Below are 23,790 nucleotides of genomic sequence, written 5' to 3' on the forward strand. Positions count from 1 at the left end.
CCCTCCCTCCCTTTTTATCATCTTCTCCCTGCTTAATTTCTCCCTGTCTTTCTTCAAAATATAATACATAAATTTTTTGAAACAAAAGTGATATTAGGAGGGGAAAAAAAAGAAGTTATGAGACAGACATACACTCAATGAAATTGTTACCCTGCAGTTGAAAAGATGAGATTATATCTTTCAGGACAAAATGAATACAACTGGAGGTAATTACACTCAGTGAAATAAGCAAGGAGGTGACGCAAAGTTATCAGATGGCTTCACTCAGGTGTGGGATTTAAATGACTATAGCAAAACTAGCTTGTGACCCAGGAGGTGGCATAGTGGATAAAGCATTGACTCTCAAGCATGAGGTCCTGTATTTAATTGCAGGCATTGCATTGTGCCAGAAAAATGTTCTGGTTCTTTTGCTCCTCTCTGTCTCTTTCATTAAAAATAATAATAATAATAAGTAAATCTTTCTGAAAACATAAAAGGCCAGTAAAATAGCTCAGTTGAATAGTGTGCTGCTGTACCATGTGCATAACCCAGGTTCAAGTCCAGCCCCCACTGCATTGAAGGAAACTTCTGTGTTTCTCTCTCTCTCTCTCTTTCTCCTCTCTTCCTTCTCTGCCTCTATGTAAAATAAAATAACTTGCAAAAATAACAGTAGCCAACCTGACCCTCAGACTCTGAGATTTACAGTGGTTACCAAAGGGGGTGGGGTATAGGACTTGGTTTGTGGGTGTGGTGGCTCACATACACACAGATATGGGTGTGAATCTATATCCCCTAAATGTTATAGTGTTGCCAACCACCGTTAAATCACCAATAATACAAATGTAAAAAACACCAGTGTCACACTCCTTCCCTCTGTTAGTTCATTCTATCACCTTCTGCCTCCAAAGAAACACCTCAAATTTGACAAAGTCTGATTTTTACAATCACTACCATGCTTCTGTTGTAACCTAAATTTGGGGGATGGTTTTCCCTTCAGTTTAGGCTTTGTTTGTTTCTAAACTTATTTATTTTGTTTTTATGGTATATTGGTTTATAAGACTGTAGTGTGTGTGTGTGTGTGTGTGTGTGTGTGTGTGTGTGTGTGTGTATGTGTGTTGCATCAAAATAAAAGACTCTGGGGTGGGGGGTGTGGTTCAGGTCATGAAACATGACAGCAGAGGAAGACCTAGAGGGGGTTATATTGTTATGTGGAAAAACTGAGAAATGTTATACATGTACAAACTACTGTATTTTACTGTTGACTGTAAACCATTAATCTCATCAGTAAATTTTTTTTTTCCTTCAGGCTTATCTCTGGAGCTTGGTGCCTGCACTACATATCTACTGCTCCTGGCGGCCATCTTTTTTCCACTGTTGTCAGATAAGACAGAGAGAAATTGAGAGAGGAGGGGAAGACAGAGAGGGGAAGAGAAAGATAGACACCTGCAGATCTGCTTCACTGCCTGAGAAGTGACCCTCCCACCACCACCACCGAAGGTAGGGATCCTTGCACTTGGCACTATGTACACTTAACCCAGTATGCTTAACTGGGTGTGCTACCACCCCGTCCCCAGAAAAAGAAATTAAGGGGAGTCGGGTGGTAGCGCAGTGGGTTAAGCGCATGTGGTGCAAAGTGCAAGGACCTGCACAAGGATCCGGGTTTGAGCCCCCGGCTCCCCACCTGCAGAGGAGTCACTTCACAGGTGGTGAAGCAGGTCTACAGGTGTCTGTCTTTCTCTCTCCCTCTCTGTCTTCCCCATCTCTCTCCATTTCTCTCTGTCCTATCCAACAACAACGAAATCAATAACAACAATGAAAAACAACAAGGGCAACAAAAGGGAAAATAAATAAATATAAAATTTTTAAAAATTAAGACCATTTTAAAGTACAATTTCACACCTCTTCAAAATATATATAATCAAAGCACAGCCAGGTATCAACAGCCCTTCTTCAAAGTCTATAGGGTCCCCCCCACCCTTGCAGTTCCCCATTCCCCACATTCTTTTCTTTCCTCCCTTCTTTCCTTTCTTCCTTCCTTTGCCACCAGGTTACCATTGGGGGGCTCAGTATTAGCGCTCTGAATCCACCGCTACTGATGGCCATTTTTCCCTCTGTTTCCTTTTTCCTCCTTTCTATTATTCATTATATGACGGAGAGGAACTGGGGTAGAGAGGGAGAGAGAAAGACACCTGCAAACCTGCGTCACCACTCTGGAAGCGACCCATTGGAGGTGGGAGGGTGGACTGGGTATACCATGCCCCCTCCCCCCACACACATTCTTTAAAGATATATTTGGGGGGCAGGAGTAGATAGCATAATGGTTATGCAAAGAGACTCTCATGCCTGAGGCTCCAAAGTCCCAGGTTCAGTCCCCTGTACCACCATAAGCCAAAGCTGAGCAGTGCTCTGGGAAAGAAAGAAAGAGAGAGAGAAAGACAGAAAGACAGAAAGAAAGAAAGAAAGAAAGAAAGGAAGGAAGGAAGGAAGAAAGAAAGAAAGAAAGAAAGAAAGAAAGAAAGAAAGACCCCCACACCTATGGACATCTAATCTTTGACAAAGGGTCCCAGACTATTAAGTGGGGAAAACAGAGTCTCTTCAACAAATGGTGTTGGAAACAATGGGTTGAAACATGCAGAAGAATGAAACTGAATCACTGTATTTCAACAAATAGAAAAGTAAATTCCAAGTGGATCAAGGACTTGGATATTAGACCAGAAATTATCAGATACTTAGAGGAAAATATTGGCAGAACTCTTTTCCGCATAAATTTTAAAGACATTTTCAATGAAACGAATCCAATTACAAAGAAGACTAAGGCAAGTATAAACCTCTGGGATGACATCAAATTAAAAAGCTTCTTCATAGCAAAAGAAACCACTACCCAAACCAAGAGACCCCTCACAGAATGGGAGAAGATCTTTACATGCCATACATCAGATAAGAGTTTAATTAGCAACATATATAAAGAGCTTGCCAGACTCAACAACAAGACAACAAATAACCCCATCCAAAAATGGGGGGAGGACTTGAACAGAATATTCACCACAGAAGAGATCCAAAAGGCTGAGAAACACATGAAAAAATGTTCCAAGTCTCTGATTGTCAGAGAAATGAAAATAAAGACAATGAGATACCACTTCACTCCTGTGAGAATGTCATACATCAGAAAAGGTAACAGCAGCAAATGCTGGAGAGGGTGTGGGGTCAAAGGAACCCTCCTGCATTGCTGGTGAGAATGTCAATTGGTCCAACCTCTGTGGAGAACAGTCTGGAGAACTCTCAGAAGGCTAGAAATGGACCTACCGTATGACCCTGCAATTCCTCTCCTGGGGATATATCCTAAGGAATCTCTCCTGGGAAACTGGGGAATGTTATGCATGTACAAACTATTGTATTTACTGTTGAATGTAAAATATTAATTCCCCAATAAAGAAATAAATTTTAAAATAAATAAATAAATAAAAAGAAAGGAAGGAGGGAGATATTTGGGGATGGTGAAATAACTTACTTGGATACTGCACTGTTTTACCAAGTGCACAATCCAGGTTCAAGCCCAGGCCCCCTCCAACTGAAGAAAGTCTGAGTTTATTTATCTCTTTTCTTTTTTAATTAATTTTTCTATTTATTCTCTTTTGTTGCCCTTGTTTTATTGTTGTAGTTATTATTGTTGTTGTTATTGATGTCATCATTGTTGGATAGGACAGAGAGAAATGGAGAGAGGAGGGGAAGGCATGGGGGGAGAGAAAGATAGACACCTGCAGACCTGCTTTAGGGCTTGTGTAGCGACTCCCCTGCAGGTGGAGAGCCGGGGTCCTTATGCATGGTTACTGCCGGGATAGCCTGAGGGTGCTTCTTCCTGAGCTAGTGCTCTCTGGGTTGGAGAGAACTCAACTGGAGCCGATCTAGGCTGCTGCGTGGGAGAGGGATCAGGAACTCGTGCCGCACTCACTTCGCAGGAGATACATTCTGGAACCCTTGGAGCCGGAAAGCAATTTCCAAGTGTCTTTAATCAGAAGAGCAGCTGTTTTTATACTCTCCAAGTAGGGTGGAAACAGGATGTGACATAGAGAGGGTGGAGCGAAAAGTGACTGGTGGAAGATCAGGGTGTGACAAGGAGAGGGGGTGGAGCAGGTGGGAATTCTACCACTGAACCACCAATGCCCTGGAGGGAATGTGGTGCTTTATGTAAATGTAAAAGTGATTTATGTAAATAGACTACAGCTTTGAATGGGATCAAATTAATCTCATACAGACATACTGGTGTTTAAGCTGGGGGGAGCTGGCATACTATCCAACAGTTACTGTATGCACTCAACCAGGTATACTTATTTTAAATAGAGTACAACTCAGCTCTGGTAAAGAAGAAGAAGAAGAAGAAGAAGAAGAAGAAGAAGAAGAAGAAGAAGAAGAAGAAGAAGAAGAAGAAGAAGAAGAAGAGGAAGAAGAAGAAGAAGAAGAAGAAGAAGTGGAGGAGGAGGAGGAAGAAGAAAAAGGAGAGGAAGAAGAAGAAGAAGAAGAAGAAGAAGAAGAAGAAGAAGAAGAAGAAGAAGAAGAAGGAGAAGAAGAAGAGGAGGAGGAGGAGGAGGAGGAGGAGGAAGAAGAAAAAGGAGAGGAAGAAGAAGAAGGAGAGGAAGAAGAAGAAGAAGAAGAAGGAGAAGGAGAAGGAGAAGGAGAAGGAGAATAAATGAGAAAACACCAAAAAAAAAAAAAGAAGAAGAAGAAAAAGAAGAAGAAGAAAGAAAGAAAATAAAAAAGAGCAAGCATATGTTCACATATATCCATTAGTTAGGGCAAAATATATACCTGAAAGCGGAAACACACAATAGTCTGTATTCAGTATAAAGTTCATAATGAAATAGTGTCTACTTAGACTTAGATACCTTCCTCAGAGATTTCCTATTACAGTTCTCTCACTCCAAAGCTAACCTCATCAAAGCAAGGACTGCAAAAGCTGAATAAGAGCAAGAGACTAGCAAAAAAAAAAAAAAGAAAGAAAGAAAGAAAGAAAAAGAAAAAAGAGAGTAGGAGTACTCCCCCTTGGCCTTCCTCCCCACACACAGGCTGAGAAGGGCCTGCAACCAGCTAAGCAAACTGAACTATCTACTCCAAACTGTCTTCACATCTCACTCCCCTCTGATTACAAGCACACACATTTTTACTATTATTTTTTCTAGGAATTTTAAACTTTATTCAAGAAAATTGAGAGCATTTATATATTAGGCTGAGAGAAAGAGAGAGAGAAAGGCAGGAGCTCCTTTATTCACATGATGATGAGGAGCTCACCTAGACAGAGAGAGGTTATTACTGTTATTTTTTAACCAGAGCACTACTGAACTCTGGTTTATAGTATCTCTGGGATTGAACCTGGAACCTTGTAGACTAAGGCATGAGAATCTTTTTTGCATCAATATGCTATCTCCTCTGTTCTTTCCCTCCCCTGAGGATCAGACTCAAATTCAGAGCCCCTGAAATGGGAGGTGAGGGGGTAGAGAGTAGCAGCTCAGTGGTTAGAGCCCAGGACTTGAAAGGGTGAACCCCTGAGTTTATTCCCTGGTACTGAGTATGCCAGAGTGATACTCTGGTTCTCTCTGTCTTGTTAATAAGTCAATCCTTCCTGTGTGTATGACCAAGGTGGTAGCATAGTGGTGAATTGTTAGACTCTCAAGCATGGGGGTTCTGAGTTCAGTCCCAGATACTCCATGTGCCAGTTCTCTCATTCTTGTTCTCTCTCTCTCATGATCAACTAATGAATAACCAAAAAGAAATGAACCCATTTTTTTAAAAAGATTTTATTTATTTATGAGAAAGATAGGAGGAGAGAGAAAGAACCAGACATCACTCTGACATGTGCTGCCGGGGATTGAACTCGAGACCTCATGCTTGAGAGTCCAAAACTTTATCACTGCACCACCTCCCGAACCACGAACCCATTTTTTTTTCCACCAGAGCTTGACACTTGTGTGATTCCATCACTCCCAACAAGCCTTGCCCTCTGCCTTTTTTTTTTTCTCATCTCTAGGGCTTTACTACTACAGGCTGACTTTTTCAAAAAGGAAGGGAAGAGAGAGACAAGTTGACTACAATACCAATTTTTTCTTCAGTTTGGTGGTGGCTTAAAACCAGGTCCCTGCACATGGCAGAATGTGTGCTCTACTGGCTGACCTATCTCCCAACCAAATATAAATAAATAAATAGTAGGGGAGGGGAGGGACGGAATAGAGCTGGGGAGATAGCATAGTAGTTATGCAAAAAGACTTTCATGCATGAGGCACCAATTGGTCCCAGGTTCAATCCCTCCAGCACCACCATAAACCAGAGCTGAGCAGTGCTCTGGTCTCTCTCTGTATCTCTCCTACTAAAAGGGGGAGGAGAAAATAAAAGAAAAAAGAAGAGGGGAGAGGGAAGAGGGTGGGGAGGGGGGAGAGGGGAGAGGAGAGAAGAAAATGTCACCCCACCTCAGGGGTCACTGCCCCAGGCAGCACTTGCTCTGTCTAAAAGTGCAAGCTCAGAATTTGGGTTTACAAAGACCGCAAGCACCAACAACAGGCAAAGTCCCTTTCCAGAAACTACCATTCCCTACGTGCTGCGCAGCTCGATTTTGCAGAGGGGGAAAAAAAAACTGCATTCCAGCTGGAACCGTGACCTGGTTGTCACCCTCCGCCCGAAGTGGAGGGGGGAGGACGGAGAGGGGCCTGAGGCTGTTATTTAATAATCTGTTTTTCTTTTTCTTTTTTTTTTTTTTTTTTGGCCCAGTCCCTCCCAGGCCGGGGCGGATCTGGCGGGGCACGCCTCCTCTCCTACAAAAGGTCCCGGCTCCGGCTGAGTGTCAGAGCTGCGTACAGTGCAGTGTAGACCCCCGAGATGGTGTCGGTGAGCAGGTCCGCCTTCGGGGAGCTGCCGGCGGGCCTGGGCGGGGGCGCGGTGGAGAAGTTCCAGCTGCGCTCGGACCAGTTGCGCGTGGACGTCCTGACCTGGGGCTGCACGGTCACCGCGCTGGAGGTGCCCGACCGCCACGGCCGCTCGGCGGACGTGGTGCTCGGTTTCGATGACCTGCAAGGTGGGTGGAGCTCGGGATTCTTACCGGCCCGAGAACTAGGGGAGTGGAGGTGGACCCCAGTTCAAGCCCGGTGATCTGGCCTGGGAAGAAGCTCCAGGACTTGGCTTCAGCCTTTGCATCTCAAACAAGTGTTTTATTCTATTTTATTTTGTTTGGTTTTGTTTTATGGTAGTGCAAAGGGACTGAACTTGGGACTTCACAGCCAAAATGAACCATTATGTTATCTCCTCTGCCCTAGAGCAAGTCTTTTATTTTTTCCCAGAGTCTTGCTTAGCTCAAGCTGATTGTGGTGCAGGGATTTGAGCTGAGAGCTGAGTATTCAGAGACTCAGGCGGGAAAGTTGTTTGCATCGCCATTATACTGTCTCCTCAGCCCTAACATTGAAATTTTCCCAGCTAGTTTTGTTTGTTTGTTTTGGAAAACTTTTTTAAAAAAAACTATTTATTTTTACCCAGAGCCCTGCTCAGAGGCTCAAGCCTAAGAGTCTGTCATGCTATTATGCTGTCTCCTCAGCCCTCAAATCAGTTTTTTTAATTAGGGGAACTAATGGTTTACAGTGGGTACAGTTGTTGATACATGTGTAATGTTGTGTAGTTTTCTGCCAAACACTTCACCTCCAGCCTAGGTCCTCCTCCACCATCTCGCATCTGGACCTGAAAGCCCCCCATCGCCCAGTCCTTTACTTTGGGGTAATACTCAAGTTTTTTAAGAGGCTGTCCAGAGTGAGATAACAGCCCCTTGACTGGGATTGAACTTTGACCCTCCTGCTGGGGAGGGTGGGGCAGAGGGGCGTGGACTCTCTCTGCAGAAGGAAATCAAAGCCAAGCTCTCTCTTCCTCGTTGGTGCTCTGAGGCCGGCTGGCTACAGACACCTTGCTGTTCCCTTTGGTCTTGGAGGACAGCGCCTAGCCCCTACCCAAATCCAGCAGCAGGGTTCTGAGCACAGGGCAAACCAATCATTGTCCAAGTGTCTCCTGCTAGCCAGGGAGGACTTTTTTTTTTTTAATTACTTTTATTCTCTTTATTTACTGGATAGAGATAGCCAGAAATCAAGAGCATAGGGGTAGACAGAGAGGGTGAGAGACAGAGACACCAACAACACTGCCTCACCACTTGAGAAGCTTTCCCCTGCAGGTGGGGACTGGGGGCTCGAACCCGGGTTCTTGAGCACTGTAATGTGTGCGCTCAACCAGGTGCACCACCACCCCGCCGCACCAGGGAGGAGTTTCCCTTGGAATCTGTGGGCAGTTTAGGGGAAGAATTCATTGGAAAGTCATTGTGCAAGTGAATAATCACAGCAGCAGTCTGATGACAGAAAAGGGACATGTGGAAAGTGCCACCTTTTTATTATTATTATTATTATTATTAATTTAATCAGCACTGCTCAGCTCAGGTTTATGGTGGTACGGGGTATTGAATCTGGGACTTTAGAGCCTCAGGCATGAGAGACTCTGCATAACCATTATGCTATCTACGCCCCCACCCCCACCCAGAAGTACCTACTACTTCTTTGTCCCACAGTGTAGCTAGATGGACAGTGAGGTCTGGTAACAGGACATAGCATAATGATTAGGCAAAGTGACTTTTTAAATATATGTTTATTTATTTATTCCTTTTTGTTGCCCTTGTTATATTGTTGTAGTTATTATTGTTGTCGTTGGATAGGATAGAGAGAAATGGAGAGAGGAGGGGAAGACAGAGAAGGGGAGAGAAGACAGACACCTGCAGACCTGCTTCACCACCTGTGAAGCCACTCCCCTACAAGTGGGGAGCCAGGGATCCAACCGGGATCCTTACACCAGTCTTTGCGCTTTGCGCCGTGTGCTTAACCCGCTGCACTACCACCTGACTCTCTTTAAAAAAAAAAAAACAGAGCACTACTCAGGTCTGGTTTATGGGGTGCTGGGGATTGAACCTGGGACTTTGAAGCCTAAGGCTTGAGAGTCTCCTTACATAACCATTATGCTATCTTACCCCCACCTGGTGAAATGACTTTCATGCTGGTGATCAAGTCCTGCATTTTACACCTCCCTTGTAATGTGTGTATTCTACCAAGTGCACCACCAAAGGGGGGAGGCAAGGGGGCTGCTCAGCCATATCACACATGTGTGAGGCCTTGAATCCATTCTGCAAGGCCATGCTGAAAAAAAACAGAGGCATTATCTGGGGTACAGTGATAGGATGAAGGTATGATTTTCACCATGTCTGAACGTGTAGCATATAAACAATCCAGGGCATGGAAGGTGAAATAGCACCATGTGACAGAAGAAGGGGCTTTGTTGACATTAGCATGTCCCCTGCATGAGCCCCGAGAAGAGCTGAGCTCGGATAATTCTAGGGTCACAGTCCTTTTGTCCCTGTGGGTGAAATGCAGTGGGCCTCCCGGTTGGTTCCCAGATGGATTAAGGAAACTGGATCTGGCTTAGTGTGTGTGTAGGGAGGAGGCCTGGAGGGTTGGGTTCCCCACACCCCCGCCCCAGGAAAGAGCTCCTTCCTTGTAGAATCCTGACCTCCATTACACCTGACAGAGCCTTCTTTTTAAAGGGGGGGGGGGGCTTTTCACCACAGTCACACCTGTACTGAGACTCTGCTGGGAAGCCCTTCCCCCACCACCAGGGGGCCCCTAGACAGCTGCTATTTTTGCTTCAGAGCCATTTTGGAGAATCCCCTGCACCACCATAAACCAGAGCTGAACAGTGCTCTGGTAAAAACAAAAAAACAAACAAAAAAACCCAAAACCTTAGAGGAGTGCATATAAGGGAAGGGGGGAGAGGGGTCAGTTTAGAGGTTTCAGGGCTGTGTTAGAGTGTCCCTGAGTGCCTTTCACCACTGGGGAGGGGGGAGACAGAGACTACAGCACCAAAGCTTCCTCCAATGCTGTGGAGGTCAGACTTGAACCGGAGTCACACACGACAAAGGAACAAACTATCCAAACTTACAAACTTTTTGTAAATATTTATTATTTACTTTTATGGGGTGATGATTGGTCTAGAGCAAGCAGAGCAGAACACTGTTCTGGTATCTGTGGTACCAGGGATTGAACCCCAGGAGTCCCCTTATTCAAGTCCTGTGTTCTACCCATTGAAGCTGCCACCTCTCTGGCTGCAAGGGGCAGTCCTGTTTTAAACTTTTGCTTTGGCAGCCTGGGAGGTGGTACAGTGGGTAGAACTCTGGGCTTGCAAGCATGAGGTCCCTAGTTGTCTGTTGAAGTGTATCAGCATGATGCTCCAGCCCTCCCCCCCTTCTCTCTCCCCACACATCTACCTATCTCGTCAAACAGGTAGAAGGAATCTTTTTGAAAAATAAGTAATCCCCTGCTTTGTCCTAAAGCTGTGTGACTTTGGGCAATTATTCAACCTCTGCCAAGCTGTTTCTTCTGCAACAAAAGGATGATGATAAGGCTGGGGAGACAGTATGATGGTTCTGCAGAAGACTTCTGTGCCTAAGGCTCTGGGGTCCCAGATTCAATCCCCAGCACCACCATAAGCCAGAATTGAGTAGTGATCTGGTGTCTCTCATGAAAATAAACATTTTAAATAAATACCTTCATATTTATTTATTTATTTATTTATTTTTGCCTCCAGGGTTATTACTGGGGCTCAGTGCCTGCACCATGAATCCACAGCTCCTGGAGGCCATTTTTCCCCCTTTTGTGGCCCTTGTTGTTGTAGCCTTGTTGTGGTTATGATTGTTGTTGTTGATGTCATTCGTTGTTGGATAGGACAGAGAAAAATGGAGAGAGGAGGGAAAGACAGAGAGGGGGAGAGAAAGATAGACACCTGCAGACCTGCTTCACTGCCTGTGAAGCGGCTCCCCTGCAGGTGGGAAGCCGGGGGCTGGAACCGGGATCCTTACACCAGTCCCACGTGCACTTAACCCACTGTGCTACCACCCGACCCCCGATATTTATTAACTTGAGAGAGACACAGAGAGAAGCAAGAGTATCCCTCTGACACATACAATACGAGGAATCAAATTAAGGACCTCATGCTTTTAAGTCCAAAGCTCTCACCATTGCACCACCTCTTGGGATGCTAAATATTTGTTTAAAAATAAGGGGTGGGGAGATAGCATAATGGCTATGCAAAAAGACTTTCACGTCAGCAGCTCCAAAGTCCCAGGTTCAATCCCCCAACACCACCATAAGCCAGAGCTGAGCAAGGGGAACCATAGATTCACTGGTTCATGAACCCTGAAAGGCCCGGAGGAGGATGGTTCACAACTGATTTCTGGACACTGGGCCAGTGAGCAGTGGAAGCCCGTCACCTATAACTAAGCCAGCTTGCATTGTATTCCCTCTGGTCACAGTGGATGCAAAGACAAGAGGTCACAGGAAAGGGGGTACCAGGGACAGCTGAGTAAAGAATGGAGTTGAGAAAGAGAAAAAAAAAAAAGGAATTAAAGTCTCTTTGGTGCAAATACAAAAAACAAACAAAAACAGACTTTCTCTAAACTTCATCTCTGCCAAGTAGGCTAAACCAACAGATGATAGCAGGAAGGAATTTAAACTGTCAAAAAATTAAAAAAGAAGTGTTTTATTCATACTAGACACAAAGAAGAGACCAGAGTATTGAGCCTCATGCATGTAGTCTGTCTCCTCTGTTCTCTCTCTCTCTCTTCTGCCAGGATTTTTTGTGCTTGCACAATTCCATTGCTCCCAGCAGACTTTATTTTCCTCCTCTTTTTTTCTTTATACAGATTGAGAGTAAACTACAGAGAGGGAAAGAGAGTAGAGACGTCACAGTACCACACCAGCACTCATGAAGCTTTCCCTGGGCCTAGCGCTCCCATGTGGTGTTGTGGGATTCTCAGCCATAGAGACAGGACACAACTAGGCACTTCCGGCAAGAAGCAGTGTTTATTTAATGCAGGCATTATTGACTCAACAGGATCATACCCCCCAAATAAAATGAGCCCCAAGCACAGCAGAGCCTGTCCTTTTATACAGTTACCAGCTTTCCCATAGAAATTCATAGCAACAAGCGTAACAGGTTATTATTTTTTTTTCTTTTCTGTATAAAGAGTACAACTTGTTTAGGTTCTCAGCAGACTCTTGGGCAGAAGTAGCAGATTCTGAGGCCACTGACCAAGCCCACTTTGGTGACAGCCATAGAAAGCCTTACTTATGCTGGGAGGGGGGGAAAGTTTGTCGCCAACTGCATGTTTTTTCTTAAATTGGGAAGTTCAGCCTTGCTTCTCTGCCTCACTGGGGCTTGTGCCTGGGTTGTTGAACATTGCAAAGTATGCGCTCTCCTGGGTGAGCTATCTCCCAGCCCCCCAGGGTGGGGGAATCTAAAGAGAAGGGGATTGCCAGAATACCCCATGCTCAACCCTGAAAGGGCAAGAACACCAATGCATTGCTATTTCTTTAAAGGTGAAACGTGTTTTAAATATTATTTACGGGCGGAATGTAGATAGCATAATGGTTATGCAAAGAGACTCTCATGCCTGAGGCTCCAAAGTCCCAAATTCAATCCCCCCTGCACCACCATAAGCCAGAGCTGAGCAGTGCTCTGGTTAAAAAATATATATATATATATAATTTATTATTTACTTATTGGATAGAGACAGAGAGAAATTGAGAGGAGAGAGGAAGAGAGACAGAGACACCTGCATCCCTGCTTCACCACTCATCAAGCTTTCCCCCTGCAGATGGGGATGAGGGGCTTGAACCCAGTTCCTTGTGCACTATATAATGTGATTGCTTAACCAGGTGCACTATTGCTTGGCCCCTGCATTGCTTTTTTGTTGGCCTCCAAATGGCCAACAGCAATTAACATCTCCAAGCCACAAGGAATGCAGCATTTGAGGTAGGGAGATATTGCAGCAGGAGTAGGAAGGACTTGCATGGGGAAGTCCCTGGTTGCCTCAGGGCTGGGCCTGTAGTGTGATAAAGCCACCCCCTGCCTTGCAGGTTACCTCCAGCTGCAGCCCTACTTTGGGGCCGTAGTGGGCCGAGTGGCCAACCGCATCGCCAAAGGCACCTTCACACTGGACGGGAAGAAGTACCAGCTGCCCATCAACCGTGAGCCCAACAGCCTACATGGTGGCATCCGGGGTTTTGACAAGGTAAGCCCGGGGGCCCTCCTCAGAGACACTGACCTTCCAGAACCTTCCCTCTCCAGCCTACTGCCTGCTTCAGGAATGACTTTCCTAGTGGGTGGGGCCTCACAGGGTAGCACTGCCTTTGGGCACAGAAGGAAGGTGGGCTGAAATCCTTCTGGGTAAAGGCAAACACATATGGAGCAGGGGTCTGCCCCAAAGCCATGCCTGTCACCCCAGTTTCTGTAGGACAGAAAGCTCCATTCCTGCTAGAACCCGCAGTCAGGCTGGAGTCATTAGCTCACATCAGCCTCCCCTGGCCAGGAGAGTCAGCCTTAATTCCAGGTTGGGGGCAAGGGGCAAGCTGGGAGTTGGATGTGGGGTATTCAGGGAAAGTTCCAAGGACCCCAGATCATCCCACTTCCAGGACCATGGCTCCTCAGACTCCCTCCAGAGCAAAGTCCACAGTGGGTCCTAACTTTTTTCTGATGATACAAGTGGACCAGGCTAGCAGAACTGGGGTCCCCGGTTTCAAGAAGTCCCTAACAGGTGGCTGTGGCTGTGGACCTCCGACAAGCCTCTGAAGCCATGCCTCCCAGACCGCAGGCTACAGTGACAGAATGGCCTTTCGGTCATGGTCTCACTTATATAATTATAATATAAATTATATATAATATAAATAAAGGATGGGAGAAGGTGGGACTCCTCTTCGGCCCTTACTGCCAGCTGTCAGAATGCAGGAAGTTGGTCACTTTCTTGTCTCCTGGCCTCCCAGCTTCCTGTCTGTGGCCTGGAGCCAGACTAACCAATAGTTCCCCTTTTGGGCTTCTCATACCAGGGAGGATGGGGGCAGCAGTTGTTGGGGGTGGGGTTCTAGAACATTCCAGCCCCTGGTGAGACCCCCACCCAGGGAAGTCAGATCTCAGTGTGAATAAGTAACAATCCCCGAGGTGGAGGCCTTGTGGATAAAGCAGAAAGGGGAAGGTAGGATTTGAACTATCCTGACTCAGAGGAGAAGTTCACGCAGAAGAGCGGAAAACTATCACAGAACCTTTGAGACTTTGGGCAGTAGCTCTGGCTTTGGTGGCCTGAGAGAAGCAGATGAACCTTGATTATGAGCACAACATTCAACTGAATAGTTGTTGGTTTTAGAGGTGTCTTTTTTAAAAATAATTTTAAAAAATTATTTTCATGAGCTATACACACAAAGACCAACTGCTCAGCTCTGGCATAGGGTGATGTCAAGGATCCAACTCGAGGCCTCAGGCCTTCCCATCCTGTGCTTTAATGCTGAAAGCTCTATCTTTCTCTCTCTTTCTCTCTCCCCCTCTCCCTCCTCTCCTCCCCCCTCCTCTACTTTAAGTTTTGCAATGCTCAAAATTTCTACCCAAGGGATTCTTTTTATATTATATTATATTATTATTATTTTAATCATACATAGGATAAGCTTTACAATCTTAAGTGACTTGCAAGTTCACCACTTCTGGGATATAATTAGGATGTAAAATTAATTTTTCACAGGGTCAGGGAATTTGTTTCAGATAGCAGCTGCTCTCACCACAGGGGAAGGAGGAGCCTCATTCCCGCTGCGCGCCCCTTCCCTAGCTGGAACCCCTTTCGGGCACAGGCTAGGGCCATAGGCCCTGCCCACAGCAATTAAAACCAGCTGCAGACTTTCAAGCCTCTTTAGAACAATGTTTGGTCTTAACATTGTCTTCTGTTGAGCATGGAGACTCAAGCAAAACAGCCCCTGAAACTCAGGTGTCAAGAGTATTGACCACTGGTCTGGGGTTTGATTCCTCTCTCTGTCATTGGTTATATGCACATTAGACAAGACTTGTTCTTTTTTTTTTTTTTTTAAATAGAGGCAGAGAGAAAGAGAGACCGCAGCACTGAAGCCTCCTTCCATGCAGTTGGGGTTGGACCTGAACCTGAGTTGGGCACACAGTAAACAGCGCATTATTCAAGTGAGCTATATCACTGGCCAAAGACTTGTTCTTAAAAAAAATTATATACATATACATATGACAAAGAGAAATTAAGAAGGGAGAGGGAAATAGGGAGAGAGACTGAGAGATGCCTATAGCACTACTTCACCACTCATGTAGCTTTCACCCTGCAGCTGGGGACCAGGGGCTTGAACCTGGGTCCTTGCACACTATAATGTATGCATTTAACCAGACTCATTTTGTCTCTGTCCCTACCTGAAAAAGTCAACCCAGGGGGCTGGGCAGTAGCCCAGTGGGTTAAGCATACACGGTGCCAAGTGCTAGGACCAGCACAAGGATCCTGGTTTGAGCCCTCAACTCCCCACCTACAGGGGGCTCGCTTCACAAGCAGTAAAGCAAGTCTGCTGGTGTCTGTCTTTCTCTGTCTTCCTGTCCTCTCTCGATTTCTCTCCGTCCTATCCAACAACAACAGCAATGGCAACAACAGCAACAACAAGGGCAACAAAATGGGGAAAATGGCCTCCAGGAGCAGTGGATTCATAATGCAGGCACCAAGCAAAATAGTAGTGTAGGCAAAAGAAAAATATTATAATAATAATAATAATAATACCCAGAGCACAAAGCCCCAGTGACTATAAACAGATACATGGAGTGTTGCGACGGACCGCTCAGGCGGAGGAGCAGCAGGAAGGATCAGGGAACTCTGAAGGGAACCTGGTGGGTCAGGAGGAGAACAGAATACAACACACTCTGTTGGAGGGTGAATCTGAACTCAAGTTTTATTTAGCAAGTGAGAGTTTATATATCTTTCAGCCTTACATAAACAATATCTGAATACAGAAAGTAATGGCCTTGCGGTTTTACAGAAATGTACTTCATGGGGTGATGTATTTTTGAGTAACAGGCTTAGCAGATAGTATTTTACGTAGAGTTTTAACATATTTCATAAGAGGAGGTGAGTAAGTATTATTAAGAATTTTTCTTAAAACTTTATGTATTTGATGACCCATAACTTTGTCCACCTCATTTCTTGTTCATTTGTATCTAATCTGGGAACAGGAGCTGTTCATCCCCGATTACACAGCATCATTACCATGTACATAGTGAAAACAATAATCAGAGTTTCTAATTTAGATCTGCTCAGGATGCCAAGACCCACTCCCAGAATTTTTCCTCTTTGAAGAGAGTTTTCTAGGGTGCTGACCCTGTCAGACCCATCATTCTGGAGTTGAGTGGGGCGTGGCATTTCTTCTTTTTTTATTTAATTTATTTGATAATAATTTAATGAGATGAATTTTTGTCTGGAGTTGTTTGAGGGATCTCAACAGGAATCTGAGGACGACTGGTGAACAGAGAACAAGAATTAGTACTAGAGTAACAGTTCTAATCATGATAAGATAATGGATCTAACTTATAGATTTCACTTATAGGATTAAGTGAAATGATTTTATCTTAACCCATCTAAAGAAATCTTCTGCTACAAAGCATGTAGAGTCTTCTCTGGCCAACTCTTGCACATATGAAAGTTTACCAACCCTCAGCCAACAAAAGTTTACTTAACTCTTACCCACACAATCACTTACTCTTACCCACACAAGTTCACTTACTTTTACCCACACATCTTATTTATATCAAACCTCATTTATCAGAGCCTCTTTTTAATTTCACTTTAGTTTTCTTTTTACTTTCACCTTACTGTAACATTTTTTTAGTTTTATCTACACACTCTCAAGTATGATTATCTCTCTTAAAAACTTAGTATGGGTTAAGATAAAATCATTTCACTTAATCTTATAAGTTAGATCCATTATCTTATCATGATTGGAACTGTTACTCTAGTACTAATTCTTGTTCTCTGTTCACTAGTCAAATTTTTCCTCTTTGAAGAGAGTTTTCTAGGGTGCTGACCCTGTCGGACCCATCATTCTGGAGTTGAGTGGGGCGTGGCAGAGTGTGGTGTTCCTGTGGGGTGGGTGACTGATGGGCTGTGCCGCCCTCCCCCAGGTGCTCTGGACCCCCCGGGTGCTGGCCAATGGTGTGGAGTTCTCTCGGGTCAGCCCGGATGGCGAGGAGGGCTACCCTGGGGAGCTGCGAGTCTGGGTAACCTACACGCTGGACAGTGGGGAGCTCGTGATCAACTACCGGGCCCAGACCAGCCAGCCCACCCCCGTCAACCTGACCAACCACTCCTACTTCAACCTGGCCGGCCAGGTAAGTGAGCACTCCCAGAAAGGGGTGGGGGACACAGATGTGGACTCCCCTCTTCCTTCTTGCAACCATCGCGTGTGTGTGTGTGTGTGTGTGTGTGTGTGTGTGTGTGTGTGTGTGTGTGCATAGAATCACCCTGGCACTCAAGTCTTATTCCCAACAATCAAAATGTCAGCAGAGCCTCTGGCTCATAGTAGCTGCTCAATGAATGGAAGTCACGGCTAGAATAAGGCCACGTTGCAAAGAGGATAGTGTGTCTCGTAACTAGCCCAACAGCTCCCCTCATCTGACAGGAGCACTATAGGGGACCAAAAGCCATCATCCTGAACTGCATTAAGTCTGAGAATTAAGATTCACTTCAGCCTCTGGATGGTGTAAAAAAAAAAAAAAGTCGGGAGATGGACACACACACACACACACTGTCTCAAGACTCATCCAGAACATCGACAGAGTATTTATTGACATCACTCAACTTTTCAGACAGGGAGAATGACACCACAGCACCTGAGATGCCCCAATGTGGTAGGGGTGGGGTTCCAACCTGAGTTGTACCCACGGTAAAGCAGGCGTCCTAATGGGAAAGCCAGCCCTTCAAGCAGGAAAATTACGGGCCTTGGCCTGCTGCTCACTGCTTGTCTTCAGGAACCTACACCATCCTTCTGGAGCTCTGAAACACAACCCAAAATGCACAGCATGCCGCTTGGAGAGGTTTTGCCAGGACCATGGCTGGCAGGAGAAAGGCCAAGGGATCCTCTGGGGAGGCAGGGGCCTTACCAAGTTTACACCAGCCTGTGAGGGTGTGAGTCCAGCAGGAAGGTGCCTCCAGGGCAGGTCACTGCATGACTTCAGGCCCAGAGTCTGGGCCTGGAACATTCTAGACAAAATGTTGGGTGCAGTTCAGTGACCTTCCAGAGAGGGGACATTCATGCACACATCTATTTTTTTTTAAGATTTTCTTTTTTATTTTTATTTATTTATTTATTTTCCCTTTTGTTGCCCTTGTTGTTTTTATTGTTGTTGTAGTTATTATTGTTGTCATCATTGTCAGATACGACAGAGAGAGGAGGGGAAGACAGAGAGGGGGAGAGAAAGATAGACACCTGCAGACTTGCTTCACCACCTGTGAAGCGACTCCCCTGCAGGTGGGGAGCTGGGAGCTCAAACCGGGATCCTTACACTGGTCTTTGCACTTCGCACCACGTGCTCTTAACCCGCTGCACTGCCACCCAACTCCCGCACACATCTATTTTTGATACAAGGAGAGAGGCCAGAGCACAGCTCAGCTCTAGAGTGGCAGTGCCAGGCATTGAACCTCAGGTCTCAAGCATGCAAGACTGCATTAAATCTGCCTTTCTCTTTTTCCCACCCAGGGTTCCCCGGATATCTATGACCATGAGATCACTATCGACGCTGATGCCTTCCTGCCAGTGGATGAGACCTTGATTCCGACAGGTCAGTGGGCTTATTCCTTCCCCAGCCACACAGAACTAACTCTGTGTGATGGGATGTATTACTACCTGTGCCACACTATAGTTTCCTTGTTTACTTGCCAAAATGCTTATGGCTTACAGTGGCTTCTCATTTCTTTGGGCAATTCTATTATAAAGCCTTCCATTAGGACACTGTGGAGGGGAGGGTGAAGGATTTTGTTGACCATGAAGCCACGACAGCATGTGTGAGCTGGACAGCCTGGGCCAGCTGGGTTTCTGATCATCCCACCAGAGACTTCCTTTCGCTCTGAGTTCTCTTAGAAAATGGAAACCGTTAAGCGCACATGGTGCAAAGCACAAGGACCGGCATAAGGATACCGGTTCGAGCCTCAGGCCCCCCACCTGCAGGGCAATCACTTCACAGGCGGTTAAGCAGGTCTGCAGGTGTATTTCTCTCCCCCTCTCTGTCTTCCCCTCCTCCATTGCTCTCTGTCCTGTCTAACAACAACGACATCAATAACAACAACAATAACAACTACAACAACAATAAAAAAAAAAGGGCAACAAAAGGGAAAATAAATAAATATAAAAAAATTTTTTTTAAATGGAAACTGGGGAGGGGTTGATAGCATAATGGTTATGCAAAGATACTCTCATGCCTGAGGCTCCAAAGTCTCAGGTTCAATCCCCCGCACCACCATACAGCAGAGCTGAGCAGTGCTCTGGTTAAAAAAAAAAAAAGAAAGAAAAGAAAAAATAAAGAGAAAGTAAACAGAAACCTGAAACTTAGCACCATGGCAGAGAGACTTCTTTATGATAATATGATGTTGACTTTAGGGAGAAGTAACTGAGATGTGCTGTGACCTTTCTATAAGTTGGAAATTATTTCCTACAATTTTTATGTGTGGCATCATGGCCTCATGCATATACACTTCCACTACTCCTGGGCCAACCTTTGCATCCTTGGCATTCAATTTCAGATAGAGAGGGTGAGAGAAGGGAGACCATGGTACTCCTCCCTCTTTCACAGAGCTTCCCCCAGGGCGATGGTGCTACCACAAGATGCCTATATTCAGGCCCAAGGTCTTAAACATGTTCGGCTTGTGCTCTACCAAGTGAGCTATCTTTCAGCTCTTTAAAGATTTTTCTAAAATCTTTATTTATTTCATTATTACCTTTTGTTGCCCTTGTTTTTTTATTGTTGTACTTATTATTGTTTTTGATGTCATTGTTGTTGGATAGGACAGAGAGAAATGGAGAGAGGAGGGGAAGGCAGAGATGGGGAGAGAAAGATAGGCACCTGCAGACCTGCTTCACCACCTGTGAAGTGACTTCCTTGCAGGTGGGGAGCCGGGGGCTCAAACTGGGATCCTCACACTGGTCCTTGTGCTTTGTGCCACCTGCGCTAAACCTGCCGCGCCACTGCCCAACTCCTCCTTTAAAGATTTTTAATTACAAATACTTGGATAGAAGCCCAGGGGTCCCATTAAGAAGTTACTACACTTACTGGACATAAGGCTTTTTTTTTTTTTTTTGGCCTCTTTAAAGCAGTGGAACTATAATTACAGAAGCTAGTTCTAAGATTTTTCTTTTTTATTAGTGATTTATAGAATTACAAGATAACAAGGGTACAATTCCACACTGTTCTCACCACCAGAGTTCTGTATCCTCATTCCCTCTATTGGAAACTGCAGAGATTCTTCCAAGGTCACAGATATGGGTTGACTTTTATTTCTACGACTAACTAACTATATATATATATGCATTTGTCCTACCCCCGTTTTTTTCCTATGGTCCTGCCTTCTCTTTTTAAGTCACACCTACATCTATTACCACTTCCAAATGTCTTTTCTTTTTTTCTTCTTTTCTCTCTGGGTCCTGATGGAATTGGGTTTCCCTGAACAGACTAGACTCATTAGAACATAAATGAGAAGGAGTCGGGTGGTAGCACAGCAGGTTAAGTGCAGGTGGCACAAAGCTCAAGGACTGGCTAAGGATCCCAGTTTGAGCCCCTGGCTTCCCACCTGCAGGGGGGTTGCTTCACAAGGGTGAAGCAGGTCTGCAGGTGTCTCTCTCTCTCCCCCCTCTGTCTTCCCCTCCCCTCTCCATTTCTCTCTGTTCTATCCAACAACAACGACATCAATAACAACAACAATAAAACAAGGGCAACAAAAGGGAATATAAAAAAAAGAACAGAAATGAGAAAGCTAGAGAAATGACAGCAATTTTTCACGTGGCTGGGAAAGCAGGTCTGCAGGTGTCTTTCTCTCCTCCTGTCTTCCCATCCTCTCTTGATTTCTTTCTGTCCTATCCAATAATAACAACGATAAACAACAAGGGCAACAAAAGGGAAAAAATAGCCTCCAGAAGCAGTGAATTTGTGCCCCATCAATAACCCTGGAGGCAAAAAAGAAAAGAAAAAGAATTGCAGTGACCAAACACAGTGGAGTCAACTGCCCTCTCGTGGGCCACACCGAGCCTGTTAAACCAGCTCATTTCTGCACCCTAAGTGGTTTCAGGATCACTGTGTGTGTGTGTTTTAATTTTATTATCTTTAATTTATTTACTGGATAGAGACAGCCAGAAATTAAGAGGGGAGGGGAAATAGTGAGGGAGAGAGAGAGAGAGACCTGCAGCACTGCTTCACCACTTGTGAAGTTTTCCCTCTGCAGGTGAGGACTGAAGGCTTGAACCAGGGTCCTTATGCATGTTCAGCCAAGTGTGCCATCACCCATCCCCTATGTTTTTATTATTATTATTATCATTATTATTATTTATTGTCTTGTAATTCCATGTGGGGTAGCCTTTCCCAAAACTGCTTGTTCTTTTTTCAGTCAGGACAAAGCTAAATTGGATGGAAACATTGTTTCTTAGATCCTTTTGGCTTTTTTTTTCTTTTGTAAATATTTTATTTATTTATTCATATATTGGATAGAGAGAGAAATCAAGAGGGAAGGAGAAGATAGAGAGAAACAGTTGCAATACTGTTTCCCACTTGTGAAGTTTTTCCCTTTGCAGGTGGGGGGTGGGGTGGGGTTGAACTCTAGTCCTTGAACATTGTAACATGTGCACTCAACCTGGTGGGCTATTGCTCAGCCCCTCATGACCAGATTTGATATTGGGGGTGGGGGCTTGTGCAGGGGCAGTGCAGAGGACTTGCATTCACAAGGTGCCAGGTTCCAGGCCCAGCTCCATCAACAATCAGAGCTGAGCAGGACTCTGGTCAAACCATGATTAGATTCTAGACTTGGTGATTACATTTAACTCCTGTGCCAGGGTTCTAGTCTCTACTGGGCTGACCACTGGCAGGCTGAGGAGATAGCATGGTGGTTCATGCCTGATGCTCTCAGATCCCTGTTCAATCCCCAGTTAATCCACAGCCTCTCAAAACCCTCAGTTCTTCTCTCCAAGCAGGAAGGACAATAAACTCACAGGATTTCATGAAATTTTTTATTGCCTCCAGGGTCATTGTTGGGGCTTGGTGCCTGCACTATGAATCCACCACCCTTGGTGATGAGAGACCAGGCACCAGCAGTACTGATTCACCACTTATGAAGTCCCCCCGCCTACACAGGAGGGGACTGGTGACTTGAACCCAGATATAGTTCCTAGTGAGCATGGTAACATGTACACTCAACCAGGTGGACCACTGCCTGGCCCTGGAAAGGCTTTCAAATAAAGCAGTGTGGGAGGCTTTAGGCTTTTTGCCCCGCATTCTATGTTCCCCATTTGGAAAGCTGCCATGAATACAGGGACTGTTCCAATGAAACGAGATGATTGTACATGCTGTATTTCAATGTAGTGCTTTAGAAACGACTAAGTGATAGTAATGAGAAATAAATAAATGTACCTGTTCTTTTTTAAAAAAAAAAAAAAAGCTGGGTGGGGGTAGATAGCATAGTAGTTATACAAAGAGACACATGCCTGAGGCTCCAAAGTCCTAGGTTCAGTCCCCCACACCACCATAAGCCAGAGCTGAGCAGTGTTCTGCTAAGAAAAAAAAAAAAAAAAAACACCTCCATTTATAGTCACCTTCTTCTTAAAAGATAGATTTTGTTTAGTGGGTTACAATATTTTAAGGTTGTAATGTCTAGTTCCACACCACACCCACCACCAAAGTTCTGTGTCCCCCCCCATCTCCCAAAAATAACCACAAGTATTACACTTTGCGTCCTTGTGTTCTTCTTCTCCTCCTGCTCCTCTCCTCCTCCTCCTCCTTTTATCTCTTTAATGATTTCGCTAGGCATAATCCAATTCTGTCCATTTTTTTCTGAAAGCACACAGTATCTTTTTGAGTGCAGAGTAGTATTCCATGGAATGTGTAGCCCATAACAAGAGGAATATTTTTACTTTCTTATTTTTTAAGGAGTATTTTATCTGTACCACAAGATACAGGGACCTACAGAGAACCTCATGCCTTCAAATCCCTTGCTCTACCCACAGGGCTACCATCCCAACCACAACGTTTTTTTTTTTTTTTCCATCTTCCTTTCTCATAAATGCCTCAGAGACAGGCTGAGTAGTATGTGAGAGTTCACGCCGACACTGTGTAGGAGAAGGGGTTTCAGAGGCCCCCACAGCCCTGCAGGATAGTGGGCAGTGCTCCTGGGAAACTGGCTCCTGAGGTGAGGCTGCTGGGAACCCATGAAGAGGGGGTGAGAATATACAGACAGCTTTGGGATCCTGGGGAGAGGAGGTGAGAATGCACAGCCAGCAAGGGGGAAGAAGGTTTTTTTTTCTGGAAAGAATGCCATGCTTTTGGCAGGAGAGGCTGAAGGGTGCACTGAGAGCTATGCTCTGGATGGTCCAGCATGACCCCCTGACCCGAGTTCCAGGCTAGGCAGAGCTAACATATAGCTGCACCTGACACCTAGGGCTTCGGAGTCTGCACCAGAGCCAGGCTGAAGCCAAGACCAAACCGGGCCGGCCCCACTCGGCTCAGCGTTCCGGAAATTGCTCAGCTGTCTTGAGAGAAGGAGGGGACCCTCCATTTGTGAGGCAAGCTGAGGGTTTGCGATAGTAATAGCTGGCATTTTTGAGAGGCTTTTATAAATAACTACACCACCGTGCTGTGAGACAGTGCTGTTCGGTTTTCTTTTTAAAAAAAAGATTTCTTTTCTTTATT

General features: G+C 45.2%; 1 protein-coding gene across 1 annotated transcript in view; it reads left to right on the forward strand.

Annotated features, from left to right (window-relative positions):
- Nucleotides 1–6,649: 6,649 nt before the first annotated feature.
- GALM (galactose mutarotase) overlaps nucleotides 6,650–23,790 on the forward strand; it is a 23,654-nt gene continuing 6,513 nt past the window's right edge. The window contains exons 1-4 of the mRNA XM_007520992.3: nucleotides 6,650–7,036; nucleotides 12,951–13,105; nucleotides 17,032–17,238; nucleotides 18,606–18,687. Of these exons, the coding sequence (XP_007521054.1) occupies nucleotides 6,841–7,036; nucleotides 12,951–13,105; nucleotides 17,032–17,238; nucleotides 18,606–18,687 (640 nt within the window). The 5' untranslated portion in view covers nucleotides 6,650–6,840. The remainder of the gene's footprint in view (nucleotides 7,037–12,950; nucleotides 13,106–17,031; nucleotides 17,239–18,605; nucleotides 18,688–23,790) is intronic.

This window comes from Erinaceus europaeus, chromosome 3 (genome assembly GCF_950295315.1).
Source record: "Erinaceus europaeus chromosome 3, mEriEur2.1, whole genome shotgun sequence".
NCBI lineage: Eukaryota > Metazoa > Chordata > Mammalia > Eulipotyphla > Erinaceidae > Erinaceus > Erinaceus europaeus.